The sequence below is a fragment of the Pseudomassariella vexata genome, assembly GCF_002105095.1.
Source record: "Pseudomassariella vexata strain CBS 129021 chromosome Unknown BCR38scaffold_15, whole genome shotgun sequence".
NCBI classification, from domain to species: domain Eukaryota; kingdom Fungi; phylum Ascomycota; class Sordariomycetes; order Amphisphaeriales; family Pseudomassariaceae; genus Pseudomassariella; species Pseudomassariella vexata.
Window position 1 is genome coordinate 853,047 of NW_024467970.1, and position 15,720 is coordinate 868,766.

Consider the following 15,720-nt stretch of genomic DNA (forward strand, 5'->3'; position numbering starts at 1 on the left):
GGCTATTCGGAAGGCTCAAATCGAGGCTGGTGAAATTGAGGATAGTACAGATGAGTCTAGCGAGTCTGAAAATCCTAGTGACGGTGAAAACTGTATTGTAGTCGCATTAGAATAAGTGTAAAAAAAGGTTGAAGTTAATGGTTATAATATACAGCATCATTTTTAGGGCGTCCCACATGTGGGGGTGTCCCGGATATAGGTGTGGGACGTTAACTCACTATATTACCCCTTTTCGCAAGAAAAAAAAAACACATTTAGCACCACCAGAAGAGAAACATTGCGAAGCCTCAATCCACTCCTATGAACTCCAGATGAGTCAATTAATACCAACCCATATTTATGCCAAAGTCTTGTTAGCCCAACCCAAAGTAGGGGTAGAAGCACCATTGAACACAACAAAAGCGGCCTTCAAGGCAACATCGCCAAAGATGTTGATACCGATACCGGCACTGGACTGCAGCCCACCGAAACAAGTCGAGCTGCCCGTAGTAACGGCACCGTAGTTTATATATTTAGCCGGGATGATGATTCTAGCGCCACTAACACCAAAGGTGAAACTGGGCAGGGTAGCACTGCAGGGGAATACGTAGCCGCCGTAGGTGTTACTGTTGGAAGATCCCGTGACCTGGGCATAGTAGGCCCTGACGATTGTGGCGGGAAGGTAAAGCAGGGTGGTACCGGTGTCAGCAATGCCGCTGGTGCTGGTAGAGACGAAGGAGGAGGTGCCGACAGCGTAGCCGGACGAGGTGAAAGTCCAGTAGCCCGGGTTGGTGGTCACAGGAACGTAGGTGATGGTGCCGGTGTAGGCGGCTTCGTCGATGTAGCCGAAGTTGTAGGTGCCGGCTGAGTTTGGGATGTTAGTTTTGGTCCATTTTTCACTATAATTGAACAAAAAGAGAGGAAAAAGTAAGACGACAACAGAAGCAAGTCTGCATGAATAAGGACCCTACTTACGGGCCTTGTACTTGAGGTCAGCAGTGAAAAGAGGCTCGTCAAGCTGGGCCTTGGCCGTGCTGAAGAAAGTCTTCTGTGCCGTAGGCTTGACGGTGTTCAAGCTGTCAAAGCCAAGCCCGACAAGGCCATCAATGGCGCTCTCGGATGTGAACGAGCTTGAGACCTTCTTGGCTGCCTCGACGGCCTGGCTTGCGACGGTGAGGCCACCGATGGTAACAGTGTCCGTGTAGACATCTCCGCTCGAAGAGCTGCCGTCTCCGTACGAGATGCTCCAGGTGTACCCGGACAAGGACTTGGCGGTGCTGGATTTGGACGGTGTGTAGATGGACTGACCGCTGACCTGGGTTGAGGGCGTCTCGCTGCTAAACACCCAGAAATCGGACGACCCCGTATCGAAGTCGAGGTCCAGCGTCTGCGGCGGCGTGCCAATGGACACAGGCGATACGTAGGCATCGTCGTATTCGTCGATGGGGTTGGCGGAAACACTCCCTGTGTCTCGGCGGTCAACAGCGAAGTTCTGGACGGCTTGTTCCAGGTACTCGGGGACTGGAATGCCGAACTTCAAGTACGTCTCTTTGACGGAAAGAGCACCATTGAAGATTTTCTTGCCTCGGGCCACCTGCTTGATGGAGACCTTGCCGGCCCCAGCATTGTGGTTGAGGTCAGTGGTGCCGATTCTGGCCCTGGGAGGAACAGCGGTGCCGACGCCGGCCCCAACGAGGGACGCGATCAATAGGAAATCGATATATGTGACCATCTTGATGGTGCAACAATTGGGCACCACGATATCTGTATTTCGGCCAAGAGGTGAAAGCTTAGTTGCCTCTGGAGGGAGTAGATGGTGGTCTCTAGTCCCTTCGTGAGGGCTACCTCATTGTTTTATGTATCAACATTTTGCGCACAACGATAGCCTCCTGCGTTAACTCGCCTTCGCGCCGAGGCACGCGATCGAACCCTGGAGGGTGCACATCGCAGCGAAGACGGGCCAAAGTGCCAAGAAGGGCAGTTAGCTACCTAGCTGGGTGTTCGCCAAGAGATAGCCGTATGACGAACTCCGCGCATCCAGCCATTTGAATTCGTGAGATCGACTTTGCAAGTTCGTGTACCCCACAAACCCAGCAACCGCAGAGAGGATCACGAGCGGCCTGCTGTTCGCCCACTTGCCCCTTCGCATGGGGGTGCTGATTCGGGGAAAAAGACGCACAAGCACCTTCTGCTTTGGTCGCAGACACGGTAATGAATAAACTATCATATTAATTGCTGTCAGTGAAGCGCATGAGAGTCAGGTGTCTCAACGTCACAGCATGGTGATATGGCGCGAGATAATGTCGACCACAGCGCCAAGATAACGAGATGTTCGATTGGACCAGGATTAGGATTGTCCACCGGCAGACTTGGCGGCATTTATTACTGACCTACCTGATGCGTGTTAGTCGGCCACTATAAGTAGTATAGCGCACCCGATCGTCGCGGCTCCTGCCGGGTTGGCCCTAGCTTGCCGACTAACCGTTGGTCCCTACGTGAACATGAAGTTACACTTTAATGGCGAAGAGGGTTGGTTTGGGGCCTCCTTTTTGACACTACACGACTCACATGTGTAGACTTGAACAAGTGCATTTTCGTGTGTGTATCACTGTGTCAACAAAGGTCATTGCAGACTGACTGCAAATATGTAATTAAATTACAGGTCGTCGTCGTCGTGCCGTCTCATCTTCATCACTTGGGTAACTTGGCGCTTTGCCAAAGCCTTCCGTTTCCACCGCGTCACCGAAATTAACATCTGGAATACACCAGCACAATGACTGCCGAGCCACCAATCTGTCCTTGTCGTCTGCTAAACGCTAAAGTCGGAATTCAAAATATGGTTCCGGTCATGGGTAAATCACCTGTTCGTTGTTGATCTACATACAGTCCGTCTTGGCTTCCACAGGCGTCGCCTTGAACTGCATTGACAAGTTGATGACTTTCCTTGGCGGCCATCAAGCGACCTTCAACCCCGCACTTGGTCATGTAGTATGGACGAATCCCAGCAACTTCCCATAGCTACGCGACTTGAGTTCCTTCAAGAGTGCGATTGCATCTTAGGGGTCAAGAAGCACATGTCCGCCGCAGCAACTGGTTCTTCAGACCATGATTATGATGCACAATGTACAGATGACCTTCAACCCTCGTTCTTTTCGTACCGGAATGGTAATAGCATTGATATCGTGAATCAGTCGCTTTCGAACGGATCGTTCCGTCAATGCATATTGACACCGGAGTGGGTTCGGCGGGACACATGTTTGGGGGCAGCTTGGCTCGTCCAGAAAGACTTGCGTAACAGGATTCCTGACCTTCTTCATGAGCAGTCTGCGAGGCTTCAGTCAGCCCATGGTGCTTCATGGTAAAAAGCCCTTGTATATCAGCCATGCTTGTCTCGGAACTCAAATCTTTTGAAAATGTGCACTTTGAATTGATATAGAGCTCGCAGGCCATCTTGCCCTTGCATCAACCGTACTTCAAACAACTTGTTTCCCATACTCTTCGGGCCCGTCTCTAGCTTCTTGCACGATAATTTCCGTCCGCTTGGATATACCGCCCTTTGGTGGCAGGATCCCACCCTCGCTTCCATCATCTCCTAAAATCTTCGCGCTCGCCGTGCTGACTTGAGCATTGTAACCGTCCTCTCGCGCAAAGTTCCGCGTGTCCATTGGAATGTCATCTTGTCGGCGATATCCGCTCCGGGTATGCGTGTTCCCCGATTGGTTTCCATACCGGTTGCCGTATCTGCTACCGTAATTGTAGCCACGGGTTCGAAGATGTCGAGATGTATTTTGTAGGATCTTTGCGAACAGTCTGTTGATCAAATTCTTAGCCAGTTACTCCTATCTGATTTAGAAGGGGGTAATTCTCACGGTCGTAGAGCTGGCAGGGATGCAGACAGGATACCGGCATGTAGTTCGACACTGAAATGGTTAGTTTATGGATAGATGACTTTCTCCGTACATCGTTTTCTTACTTGAACCAAATGAGAAAGTTATAGTTTCTGGTTAAAAGGGTCAGTCAGGAACAAGATACGCCGGAGTTGTCTCCATTGATAGTCAACATACCGTGTATAGTTGGGGTCAGCGAACATCTCGTAAGCATATATCATCCGTGCGACTGAGGCCACACAAGCGCTATTAACGAATGTCAGACTAGCACCGCTATGTGTAAATGTTCAACTACTCACAACAGTCCAAGGCTCAGAATGGCCACCAGTGTAATTTTCGTCCTTCTGTTCACTTGCAGCTTGATGACAACAGGAATTGGTAGAATCACGAAAATGAGGTCGGTTGTAACGTTGATCACTGTAGCCAATGATGAGTGATTGTTAACCCCTGAGGTCATGGTGATGTATACTGACCTCCATTGACTGTCCCCAGCAAGCCGAGTGTGTCTTTCGACCAACACCTTGCGCTGGGCGTGATTTTCCACAGGGCCGAAAGGGGGATGCATGCCAGCACGAATGTGAGAATCGAATAGATCATGAAAACAGCACAGAAAATGAGTAGCACCATGGTAAAATGTCTCTGCCATTTTGTCTGCACGAACCGCCGCAGGAAAAACGCAATTGAGATCTTGACCAGACTAATTCCTGTAACCTGGAAGATACCGATGATGTACGACCAGTACGCCAGTCCTTGTTGCCATTCGGGGAGGATGTCTTTTGCGAAGCGACCGGCGCCGTTTTTGGCCATGCCAATGAAACAGGTCATACAGCCGATGGCCATGCCCTGCCGTGAAAGATCTCAGCATTTTGCTCATAGTTCGATTGTCTGATGTGCACAGGAAAGACGTACCAGAGCCACGACCATGACGGCATCGTCAATATTGAACGATTTCAACATCACCTGTCGGATCCAGCATCGTAATGCCACCACGATGAACGACAGTCCCATCATCGTCGCGGTAATGGCCAAAATAGTCCCTGCATTGGAGTCGACGGGCTTGTCCTGGGCTATGACCTGCTGCCTCCGCCATACTTGCTCGAGAGGGCCGGCCATCTGAGGCGAGCATGGGGGTATTGATGATGAGCAGCGATGATCTTGGGGCAGCTCTTCTGAATAGTAGAGATGAACAGAGATGAGAATCTCCAGGAAGTAGATCAACCGTCAATCATCAACCGTCCTATCGGGTCATCCGACGAGGGGCACATACAGTGTTCATATGTAAAGCATGGGCCGGTGCGACAGAGCAGACATCCCGTAGACTTTTGACAACATTTTTACCGATCCTGCATGTGCCGTTATTTTTTAGGCTTTTGCGGAGTCGGCCAAGAGAGGAGACAGCGTGGGATCAGACTGCAAGAAGTTACGTCGTATCAACTCGGATCTGAAAATTGCGTACCTGCATCGGAGGAAAACCACTGAAGCGGTATATGTTTTAACCGTCCCCCCAGCCCAAACTCCTGGGAAGATTGACGGTTGGATGGGTGTTTCCCTGAAGGTAGGATGGTTGTACCATGGTCCAGATGGATGCTGCGTGGCATTTCGATGTTCATAATCCATGATACACACAAAACGGGGAAACGTCTCGAACACCATCCCCCTCCTTAAAGATCGAACCTAGTGCTAAGCGAAATGTGGGTGTGGCCAGCCCCTCAAGAGTATGTCGACTTGTTGTCCGCATGCAGTGAGTGTGACGAGCCTCTGCTGGAATTGGTGCAGACCCCTGGCTTGGTTAATATACATAGTAATATACATAGTGGCGGTTAAATAATGTCTCGGAACTTGAACATGACAGGGGCTAAATCATTTGCATATAGCGACATTTTAGATTGAGCTCTGACATACAATATACTCGTATTCGATTTCTATGAAGACGGCATGTAAGTTCTACGAAGTATAGTAAACCATCGACGAACTCTGAGGATTTACGGGGTCTTTTGTTTGAAATCAGGTCGCTTGGATCATAACGAAGTTGTTGAATGCAGGACACATTTGGAAACGCGAGGTCTCCCTGAAAGATCTCCATAGCCCCTGCTTGGGCAGTGCAACTCCCAAGAACCGTCGACAGCCCTAGTAAATTGAAGGATTGTCGGCCCATTACAAAGCTTAGCTGCCGTGAAGGGGATCCTCCCCGCTGTGACCAAACGTTGTTCTTAACTGTGTCTCCCGTGGCGCGATATTACCTACATTGTAGAGATACAGATCCGTTTTTTCCCTATGTGTGGAGTGGATTGGATAAAAGTGAAGTACTTTTATTGTGCAGTAAATTATGCTAAGCTTCTCAGCAACTGTTGCTTCCAGTCTCGTGTCACTGTTCGTGATGAATCACGGCCAGTAACAAGCGTGCTCAAGGCTGAAACGGGCATTGCAAGCCACAGTTGAATATATTCTACTTTATTTCGAACCTGGGGGATGATTGGAAAGGTCATTCGGAAAATATATTACCATTTCGAAAATTATTGTCAAAATAGTTCAGCCCAAGGCTCTTATATCACCCTCTACCAGTCGAGGAAATCATAAAAGGGCCAACAAGGGCTAGGACTCTGCCGTGACTGCAGGAGAGACGGAGATTTGTCAATTCGGTAATGCTTCGCTTGATACAAGGTGTAGCCGAGAGCATCAAGCAGCGATGTGAACTAGCGAAAACCAAGGTTATGCAGCGAACTTGAGGGGCAATGGTAAACAGGCGTGACATCGTGATTGGATCGGGGAATAGACGCAGTTGTAGATCCAGGTCGGCTAAAGCGATCAGGATTACGGGGCAACGGAGCTCATTACTTGATGCAGAAACTCGTACAGAATGAATCGACGAGGGAATCCCCTGTTTCCTGCCATCTTGAAGGAATTTGTTCAGAACCGACCTTGCCGACTCACTGCGCCGCACCGGGGCTGCGCTAAGGGGCCTTGCTAGCGGCTCTGTGGACCAAGAGCAGCATCGCGGGCCGCAGCACTGGTGTTGTTTCTAAATCATCCATGAAAACTTCGAATGGGGCATGGCGCATTTGATGAAGGAAGAGAGGTTTTCTTCCGACTCGGTTGTTCGTTTTCTCATAAAACCGACATGGATAACTGCTAAATCTCTCCTCGGATGCAACACTTCGATGTTCCACTGTCCCTTATATTTGTACAGTTATGCATCACACCACTCCAACCTGCATGCCTGGCCAAGACAACCCATCTCCCGAAATGATGCGAGATCGTCAAGGTGAGGCCATGTGACCAGTACTCCTGGCTACACCAAGTCTGCCCGGAGATAAGTTTTCAAGGCGTTTCGTGAGATCTGGTGATTCCGATTGCAAGTGGAAATAAATGTGCATTCAATCTACAGTAGTTGTCCGACCTTTTTCTCTAGTCTCTAGTCTAGTCTCGACGGTATCCAACCCGTGCGCACGTACGCCACGCAGGTTACTTGCTACATGAACTACGAAACGTGTCATGGTTTTTTATACTTTCAGATGACAGTCTCATAGTGCTTGGTCTACGAGCCAACCAGATTTCCACTCCTGCATTGCGCAGCAATTTCGTGTAGTACAAATCACTGGCCTACTATGCAGCTGCGTGGCTTCGTACTAAGCGACCGTTCGATTCCACAATTCGGCCGCGAACCACTTCCCCGGTCCCTGCGGAGCTGCCTCTCCAGGAAAGAAAGCTAGCTCCAGCTCGCTCTCCGCCCAGGGTCCCTGTCCATGAAGAAATCCCCTCTGCTGCTGCAGAATGTCAGATCCATGGTCTCAAAAAGCCACACGATATCGCCGGTTTCTGCCAGCGCACCCTATGGGAAGTATTCGGAGGGGAAAATATCACACCTCTTACTGTGATGTCTGGTGCTGGAATGGCCTGGCGATCTCACGTTGATATATCACCGTCCGCTTGGTATTTCCCACGGACTCAGGTCTTTTTTCTTCTTCGCAACTTTGGGTTTATTGCACCGCAGTTATTACATTGTATCAGGCTCACCAACTACAAGGGGTATCTAAATCTAGACAGTCCTCCGTATGATCCATGCTCTCGATACCTTGCACTAACAAGGACAAGAAGGGTTGAAAAAACCTCGTGCATTGAGAGCAATTCGATAGGTAACTCGATAGTCCCGCAAATAACACGCCGAGTCTAGATTGCCACTTCGTAGGCATACGCAACTCTCTTTGAATGACACTCATTTCCCATACCCTGTACCAGTAGCTTAGTGGCTGATTGCTTGATTGAACGCCGAGGCGCTCACTCTTATACCTGTATGCACCTTCCACATTGTGACTGAGGCGGCTCCTTCTCTCTTCCCAACCACAAGCAGTTAAATTGTTTCTTCTTGACCGTTTGCAGCGCCCGGCAGTCGCTCTTTATCGGCCAAGATGTATCTCTCCCTCTCCGTCTTGCTAGTACTCGTTTCAACATATGCAGCCTCTGCATACACCCCTGCGTCCACGTCCGGGTCCGACCTCCTCGCCGCCCAGAGTCTGATCAAGCTCAGTGCGGCCGTCGCGGATGGCAGTCTGAAGAAAGCCCTCGCGGCCCAGGGCGTGCCCCAAACGTGCAAGATCGAGAACCTGGCCATCCGCCGCGAGTACTCAACCCTGGCCGACGATGAGAAGTTGGCGTACACGAAGGCCGTCAAGTGCCTCATGGCCAAGCCCGCCATCACCTCTTCGACGCTTGTTCCGGGTGCTAAATCCCGCTACGATGACTTCGTCGCAACACACATCAACCAGACTTTGACGATCCACGGCTGTGGTTCGTTTTTGTCGTGGCATAGGTATTTCATCCATACTTTCGAGACTGCGCTTCGCGATGAGTGTGGATACACGGGATACCTGCCATACTGGAACTGGGGCAAGTCTTCACTAGACCCTATCAACTCACCATAGTAAGCTGTTTTGATATTCTCGCAAACCTTCCAGTCTCTCTGGGAATAGGAGTCACCTACATTGTGTCATGCTGAGTTCCACGAGGACTGCCGAGCATATTTCTGTCTATCTCTGCAAATTAATAGCGTATTATGCAAAAAGAATGGCTCTGTCTTTTTTAAACTTATTACTAATTGACTTGCTTACAGCTTTGACGGCAGCCAGTATGCACAGGGTGGCAATGGTGTATACGAGGAACACAACTGCTCTATAGGTCTTCCCAGTGGTCTCCTATGCATCGAGCCTGGTCAAGGCGGTGGGTCATCCCTTTCCCTGATTTCTGGCTAGCTCATACTGACAAAATTCCTCTTAGGTGGCTGTGTCGAAACTGGTCCTTACGCCGGAGTCATGGCCAACATCTCTGCCACACAGCCCTCGTTCACTGGCGTGTCGCCTGGGAATACGTCTTTCGCATACGAGCCTCGCTGCATAAGACATGACATATCCGTCGAGCTAGCCAACAAATGGGCCGGAGACTCACATTCAGTCGATCTCCTCAGTAACCCGCTTTACCAGACGGGTATCGGTGCTTTCCAGGATCGGCTCCAATATACTGGAAACGACACGGTTGGATGGTACGGGTTGCACCAGTATGGTCACTTCTCCGTGAACGGCGACCCAAGTGGAGATGTAAGTTACACCAACACTCCCTCCCCAAATAACCCTTCAGAACAATTTTAACTAAATCGAATCCGCCTTTAGGTCTATAACTCCCCTAACGATCCCATCTTTTGGTTGCATCATGGAAATATTGACAGAGTTTGGTGGATCTGGCAAAACCAGAACCCCATTGATCGTGCTTTTCAGATTGCCGGCACACGTACGCTCTTCAACATGCCACCTAGTGACAATGCCACCGTGGAAGACATGATCGACCTTGGAGTGAATGCACCGGCAGTTCCTATTAAGAACCATGTCAGCTCGGTCGGGGGTGACTACTGTTACATATATGTGTGAGGTAATAGGGGCAGACGATAGATGATGCGTTCACACGCGATAATGCCGGATACGTTTATATGTGGACTATACATATTGTTGGCGAGCTCTAGTAATGTTCATATAGCATAAAATGTAATTACGTAATGGATAATCCCATCTGCCATGATTTTGTGCGCTCATAATTGAAGTTACTTATTCCAGCTTCTGTGCTATGGCAACTGACTAAAGTTGCGCATTTCTCTGAGTACAGATGAAGAGTCCACCCTGTAATAATGTAGTCAAGCGGAAATTTATCGGCAGCTAGAAAGACATATCATAACCTGTAGTGATGCACTCGACATATTTTGGTTTGATCGACTATTATGTGTTTCGCCCAGTATTATGCTTGTAGCTATACCACCATCCCTTTTTCCTATAGGGCCTTCCTTGTATCTCACCCGAAAGAAACAACAAAGACACAGAGCCCGCCACATACTATCCTCATCGCGCAAGCACTATCAACTAGTTTGCGCCCGTCCAAAGCGCCGGCCCAGGAATAGGATAGCTCGTAAAGCTCGTGTACAGGTTAAATAATATTCCCGGGTCGCTCCGCGTGTATAGGCTTGTGCCAGGTGTGCCAGTTGGCGGCGCTACAGTGCCGCTCCCCCCCACCTTTAAGTTGAGACATTGGGGATAGTTTTGTGCACCATTATCGTTGCTGGCGCCGTGGAGGGCGATGATCTCGTGTCGGATCACGTAGTTGCCCGCCTTGAGCTTGGCGGGGATCACGGCGTCCGAGGTGAAGTTGTTGGCGATGAGCGCGTCAGTAACCCAGGTGCCCGTAGCGCTGCCCGAGATGAGACCGCCCTGGGAGATCTTGGTCCACTGAAGGCTTCCGGCTGTGGCGGCGGTGCATTCACCTTGTAATTTTGGTTAGGATCTATCATCATGAATTGGGGTTGGATGTTATTTGAGGATTTCCTATCGACGTACCGTTGCAAGGTGCGATGTAGTTGATGATGGGTCCCTTGTGTGTGTCGGGCCAGGTATTCCAGAAGAACGTCAGAGTATCGCCGGCGTTGGCATTGATGTACGACTGGGCCGCTGTTGCACTCTTGTGACAGGCAATGTCGCTGGAGGTAAAGGCATCGGGAGAAACGAAGCCGTTGTCTTGGTTGAGAGCCTTCCACCCCGCCGTCACGGGGGCACTGCCGGCTGGGTAATAGTACCAGACAGGGTCACCCCCAGCAGTCCAGTCGGCGCCGTTGACCTCTACGCCTGCGACATATCCGTGGGCGGACACCAGCTCGAATGCAGTGGCTGCCAGGGACAAAATGAGAGACGAAGAACGCATGGTGGTAGTATACCCAGAAAAACGCCCGAGGGGTAATACTTTGGTATGGCCTATGCAGAACGTGTAGGGGCAAACAATGATCAGCGAAATCTCAGTTCATTATATACTGCAATTCGACAGACCATAGATGTAACATCCGTGAAACTCTAGAAAGAAGCGTCGTATAGCTGAATCAAATTGCATACAAACTCCAACCTCTCAGATTACGGAGTCTCTGAAGCTCTTCCAAGAATCGCCAAGGACAGACAACTTAAGCAACTGATTCCCGTCGGAACCTCGTTTCTTCACAAATCGAGAAAGTGGTGGCGATGCCAAGCGACCAGACACTTCTACTGAAGAAACGTCAAGAGTCTAGGCTCAGCATGTAAGCTCCGTTTGGCGAAGAACGGTTGGCGCACGAGCTACACGATGTTGCACGGTGGTATTCCAGTCTCTATTAAGAACGGAAAGTAGAAGCCAGTTGTTATACATTGCTCAAGGTGCACGGAAAAACCTACGTTCAGCGGATGGGCGTCATTCCGCAATCCTGTAATGGGAAATCAGCTGGTTACCCCACAGCGAATCAACATGCATACGCAAGGGTGCTTCTTCGGGTTCCCGTCAGCAACCCCGGCCGTGTGTAGCATGAGTGGTCTTATGAGAGATTATATTGGTGGAGTTGAAGGGTTGAAGAGCATAGACAGTGGGAATTGTCAGATAGGGCACCTGGTTCCTAGGTTCAGAAATAATATGGCACTAGAGAAGACTATTGTCACTTGAAGTTCAGAAGGCGAAAGGAACCCCTCTTCTCAAAAGTAACACCAAAGTTACCGACATGTTCTAAAGCATCTATAAAAGGCAGAGCAACGGGAGTTCGCGAGAACAGAAGTGTCAGAGCCACAAGTGTCATCCGAGGCGGGCCGGCTTCCACCAGGAAGGAAGTCGTTTGTGGCGAATGAGGAGCCGGGAGGCCGTTTGTGGCGGCTAGAGAGCCGCTTGTGGCGAATGAGAGCTGTTGAAGCCGTTTGCAGCGGATAGGGAATCGCTTGGTTGCAGATAAAGAGCCGCTATCCAAGATGTTGGCCGAAGTCGGAGGAACACAGACATGCGGAAGCAAACATCCAGAATCCAACAGAGAACCTCGGCTGGCTATAAGTAAGGAGTCGAGACGGAGGAAGATAGAGAGGGGAGAGATCGAATGCATCACCGTGGGCACCCCTACCTGAGACCGCCAGTGAACACCAGGTGACCACCAGGGGGACACGCCTATTTCTCCCCTTCACTCTGTACTATCGCCTTCGGTCCAGGCCGTACCCTGACAAGAAGACAGACAGACAAGAACACACCTCATTTATATACAATCTTACGCACTGCTGACTACTCGATTGGACACACGTGATATTCGACAGAATGTACACCGAGCTGGCCACTTTCATGCGCCAACGCGACCGGCCAACTTAATCTTTGATTTTCTCAACAACCAATTATGGCAAAGTCATACAACGAAGCAGACTTAATGCTAGCCCTTCAAGCTCTCAAAAATGACCAAAAACTTAGTCTCCGACAAGCGGCAAAAACGTACCAAGTCCCCCGAAGGACCCTCCAAACGCGTAAAAACGGCGGCTCGCCCTCGTACGGGCCGAGTGCGCTGAGCTTCGAGAGGCAAATAAGATGCTAAGCCGGCGCCGGAGGACTAAAAAAATGCAATTACGGGAAGGAGAATCACTTATTTTCCAAGAAGTACAGGACCTACGGGACTCTAGGGAGTTGGCGACGCAGATACAGCAAGAAGAGCGCCGAAATGGTGGTCGCGCAAAGCGTGTTGAAACGCGCCCGAGGCGCTGTGGTATTTGCAACGGGACTGGGCATAATGCGCGAACTTGTAAGATCGCATTGCCATCTTCTGGAGAGGAAGATTCAGAGTAGTTTCAATTGATTTACGGCGTTGTGGTTTTACTATCGTAAAATATCTATGCGAGGTTATGTAAGGGTGGCCAGCTCGGTGTACATTCACGTGAGAGCGATATACTTATTAATAAGTAGGAAAACCCTAGCCCTGTGACAGTTGTCACGTAATTGACCTACACTGGTCTGAACAGATTGATAAGTGGTTGCAGATATCAAAGTCAGGGACTTTGGTATTGGTCTCTTTTGGTGAAGACATCTGGTACGGTGGCGTAGTGGCAAGGATTGCAACCCCTAGCACGGCGTGACAAGCCCTATAGGCCGTAAGTTAAGTTCGATCACCTCGAATAAAGAGTTTAGAAGTACGACGGGCTACTGTAACGGGGTAAGGCCGGACGTCAGGAAAGTAGGTGACGGGGTCCAGGGAGGACTCCCCTGTCTTCCACACTTCTTAAGGGACACGGAGATGACAGACGACTTTCAATAACTTGTCATCTCTTTTCATCATATCATCTTATTCAATCAACTTGACTTTTGTTAGCGAGCCCTTCAATTATGCGGTTAATTCCTACGTGCACTTAGACACTACTTTCGAAATCCTATTATTCTGCCCTCATCCTAGCCTTGACAATGACAGAGGATTATATCTTGCTCTGATCAGAGCAATCTAGTGCTAGTGAGAGCTTCAATTCGACTTCCAGAGCCAGACGTCTTGTTCTGAGAATCATTCCGACGAGAGTCTCAGAGGCACATCCGACCAACTCGCGCACCAGACGTATAAGAGCTTCGCTTTTATAACTAGTACCACGATCTTCGTCTGATCAGACCAACAGATGGGATATGTTGGTACTGGAGCCGTCTGTTCAGTGTGTTAGGTGGTAGGTATATCCTACTGACCGTGATACGTGACCCCATGGGGGGTTACCCTGTAGCTACAGATAAGACAGATAAGATAAGATAAGAGCTATAAAAGAGCTCTGCCAGGCCAGAATAGCTGACCTGGCCATCCTTTTCCAATACAACAATTCACACCCCATATGCACTCGCATCAGACCGCCTGACCCCGTTTCACTACCTGTAGATACTATTAGCGCCGCCTTAAGGTTTTACCTATAAGATTAAATCGGATTATGAAGACGCGTCCCTTAGAACTAAAATTAAGAAGTATAAGCCGTTATAAGTATTAGAATAAGCCTTAGTATTGTCACGACCTGGGTTGCATCGCATGGGTATAGACCTCGATTAGGTGCTATCGACCAAGATTCTACTCTAAGGAGCGAAGGAAAGAAGATGACAACTTAGGTTTGAGGGAGCGCGACTAAGTCATCCACGCTTGGCGGGGCTCCTACAAGGGTTATGATTGGCTTCCCATCTCACACTGCCACGGCAGGTGTTCCAGCTGTAAGTCACCTGGTTGTAGTGAGTCTGCGAGGGTTGACCGTCACAAGTATAAGATCCTTAAGCTCTCGTTACGTTCTATTAGCTAGTATAAGGGTAAAGATATTACTAAATATAACGATATATATATCGCGAAGACTATTATAATATCGTCGGACAGTATAGCTAGTGTAACGAGGCAGAGGCACATAGGTACGAATCAAGGTTGCATATCAGTGCATCTCTATTGTTGAATACTAAACTAGGGAAGAAAGAGAAGGAAAGGGTTACAAGTATGTCTGGCCGTTCTCCTATTATAAGGGGAACGCGCTCGTCCAGATCAGGGCAGGCCATGTCAGGATGTCCCTGCTTATCGTCCATGTGTCAGTCGTCACAGCTAGAGTGTAACGAAACCTCTAATAGTCTAGCTGCGTAAACCACTAAAGAGTCTGTAAGGGTTTGTGCTAGTAAGTAAGTCCTGCTGCGGAGTCCTCAAGCAATAATATCGGGGTTTGACGTATGGAGTAGAGTGCTTTGGGTAACTGAAGTATTCAAGTAGGGTAATCGGGAATAGAGTCGTTAAGGCAGTTTGTCTCACCAATGGGTTAGATTGATGCTTAGATTGATGACTGAAGTAGAGACTGTCTATCTATGAAATGCCTGGGAGTCCTGTCCCTTATATACCCATCTCTCCTTCACTGATCCCCACTCCAACATATCCACCCCTGTAGGTCACGTGACCTATCGGTCCTTTCCTTCCTCCGATGCAGGGTCCCGTGATCCTAGCGTCTGTATCCACCTGGCCTGCCGACGGGCCTGTAATGTTGGTTCAGGGCCAACGGTTCGTAACACGCTTCAATGTCTTATGGTCGACTTTGAAGATTTTACCAAGCTTGTTCCAACTTAGGTGAGGATCGCGTCGTTTAGTTTGGATGGCTAATTGAAGATTAGCTTCACTAGATTTGCGTGCCATGTTGTGGAAGGGAAGAATTGTATAAGTAAAGATGGAAAGTCAAGATTTCTTGAAAAGTTGGGCAAAGACCCGTGTGGGGCAATCTGTGAAGGTCAACCCTCGCAGACTCACTACAACCAGGTGACTTACAGCTGGAACACCTGCCGTGGCAGTGCCAGATGGGAAGCCAATCATAACCCTTGTAGGAGCCCCGCCAAGCGTGGACGACTTAGTCGCGCTCCCTCAAACCTAAGTTGTCATCTTCTTTCCTTCGCTCCTTAGAGTAGAATCTTGGTCGATAGCACCTAATCGAGGTCTCTACCAATGCGATGCAACCCAGGTCGTGACAGCAGAGCTCTTTTATAGCTCTTATCTATCTTATTTATAGCTATAGGGTGTCACGACCTGGGT

General features: G+C 49.4%; 4 protein-coding genes across 4 annotated transcripts; 1 reads left to right on the forward strand and 3 right to left on the reverse strand.

The window, feature by feature from the left end:
- Positions 1 to 337: 337 nt before the first annotated feature.
- On the reverse strand, positions 338 to 1,711 carry BCR38DRAFT_352569 (aspartic-type endopeptidase-like protein; the record flags this gene model as incomplete). Its single annotated transcript, XM_040856715.1, has 2 exons — positions 338 to 843; positions 955 to 1,711. 2 exons carry the CDS (start codon positions 1,709 to 1,711, stop codon positions 338 to 340), a joined length of 1,263 nt encoding a protein of 420 aa, XP_040711725.1.
- Positions 1,712 to 3,396: 1,685 nt separating this feature from the next.
- Positions 3,397 to 5,103, reverse strand: BCR38DRAFT_72093 (uncharacterized protein). Its single transcript, XM_040865584.1, has 7 exons — positions 4,776 to 5,103; positions 4,340 to 4,709; positions 4,166 to 4,283; positions 4,044 to 4,112; positions 3,953 to 3,979; positions 3,849 to 3,899; positions 3,397 to 3,789 (listed from the first exon to the last, which is right to left on the reverse strand). The coding sequence occupies exons 1-7, from the start codon at positions 4,977 to 4,979 to the stop codon at positions 3,453 to 3,455; spliced, it is 1,176 nt and encodes a 391-aa protein (XP_040711726.1). The 5' UTR covers positions 4,980 to 5,103; the 3' UTR covers positions 3,397 to 3,452.
- Positions 5,104 to 8,111: 3,008 nt separating this feature from the next.
- Positions 8,112 to 9,925, forward strand: BCR38DRAFT_400025 (uncharacterized protein). The gene is made up of 4 exons (XM_040857728.1): positions 8,112 to 8,784; positions 8,974 to 9,080; positions 9,138 to 9,454; positions 9,527 to 9,925. Exons 1-4 carry the CDS (start codon positions 8,273 to 8,275, stop codon positions 9,779 to 9,781), a joined length of 1,191 nt encoding a protein of 396 aa, XP_040711727.1. The 5' UTR covers positions 8,112 to 8,272; the 3' UTR covers positions 9,782 to 9,925.
- Positions 9,926 to 10,168: 243 nt separating this feature from the next.
- On the reverse strand, positions 10,169 to 11,526 carry BCR38DRAFT_499862 (glycoside hydrolase). Its single transcript, XM_040864804.1, has 2 exons — positions 10,736 to 11,526; positions 10,169 to 10,662 (listed from the first exon to the last, which is right to left on the reverse strand). Exons 1-2 carry the CDS (start codon positions 11,094 to 11,096, stop codon positions 10,265 to 10,267), a joined length of 759 nt encoding a protein of 252 aa, XP_040711728.1. The 5' UTR covers positions 11,097 to 11,526; the 3' UTR covers positions 10,169 to 10,264.
- Positions 11,527 to 15,720: the final 4,194 nt, after the last annotated feature.

Bases quoted from the DNA above. Each gene is read 5' to 3' on its own strand.
- BCR38DRAFT_72093 (XM_040865584.1), bottom strand. From the start codon at position 4,979: ATGGCCGGCCCTCTCGAGCAAGTATGGCGGAGGCAGCAGGTCATAGCC. The intron at 4,710-4,775 runs GTACGTCTTTCC...CTTTCACGGCAG, and splicing joins CCGTCATGGTCGTGGCTCTG to GGCATGGCCATCGGCTGTAT. The intron at 4,284-4,339 runs GTCAGTATACAT...CATTGGCTACAG, and splicing joins GCTGGGGACAGTCAATGGAG to TGATCAACGTTACAACCGAC.
- BCR38DRAFT_400025 (XM_040857728.1), top strand. From the start codon at position 8,273: ATGTATCTCTCCCTCTCCGTCTTGCTAGTACTCGTTTCAACATATGCA. The intron at 8,785-8,973 runs GTAAGCTGTTTT...ACTTGCTTACAG, and splicing joins GACCCTATCAACTCACCATA to CTTTGACGGCAGCCAGTATG. The intron at 9,081-9,137 runs GTGGGTCATCCC...AATTCCTCTTAG, and splicing joins CATCGAGCCTGGTCAAGGCG to GTGGCTGTGTCGAAACTGGT.
- BCR38DRAFT_499862 (XM_040864804.1), bottom strand. From the start codon at position 11,096: ATGCGTTCTTCGTCTCTCATTTTGTCCCTGGCAGCCACTGCATTCGAG. The intron at 10,663-10,735 runs GTACGTCGATAG...CAAAATTACAAG, and splicing joins CTACATCGCACCTTGCAACG to GTGAATGCACCGCCGCCACA.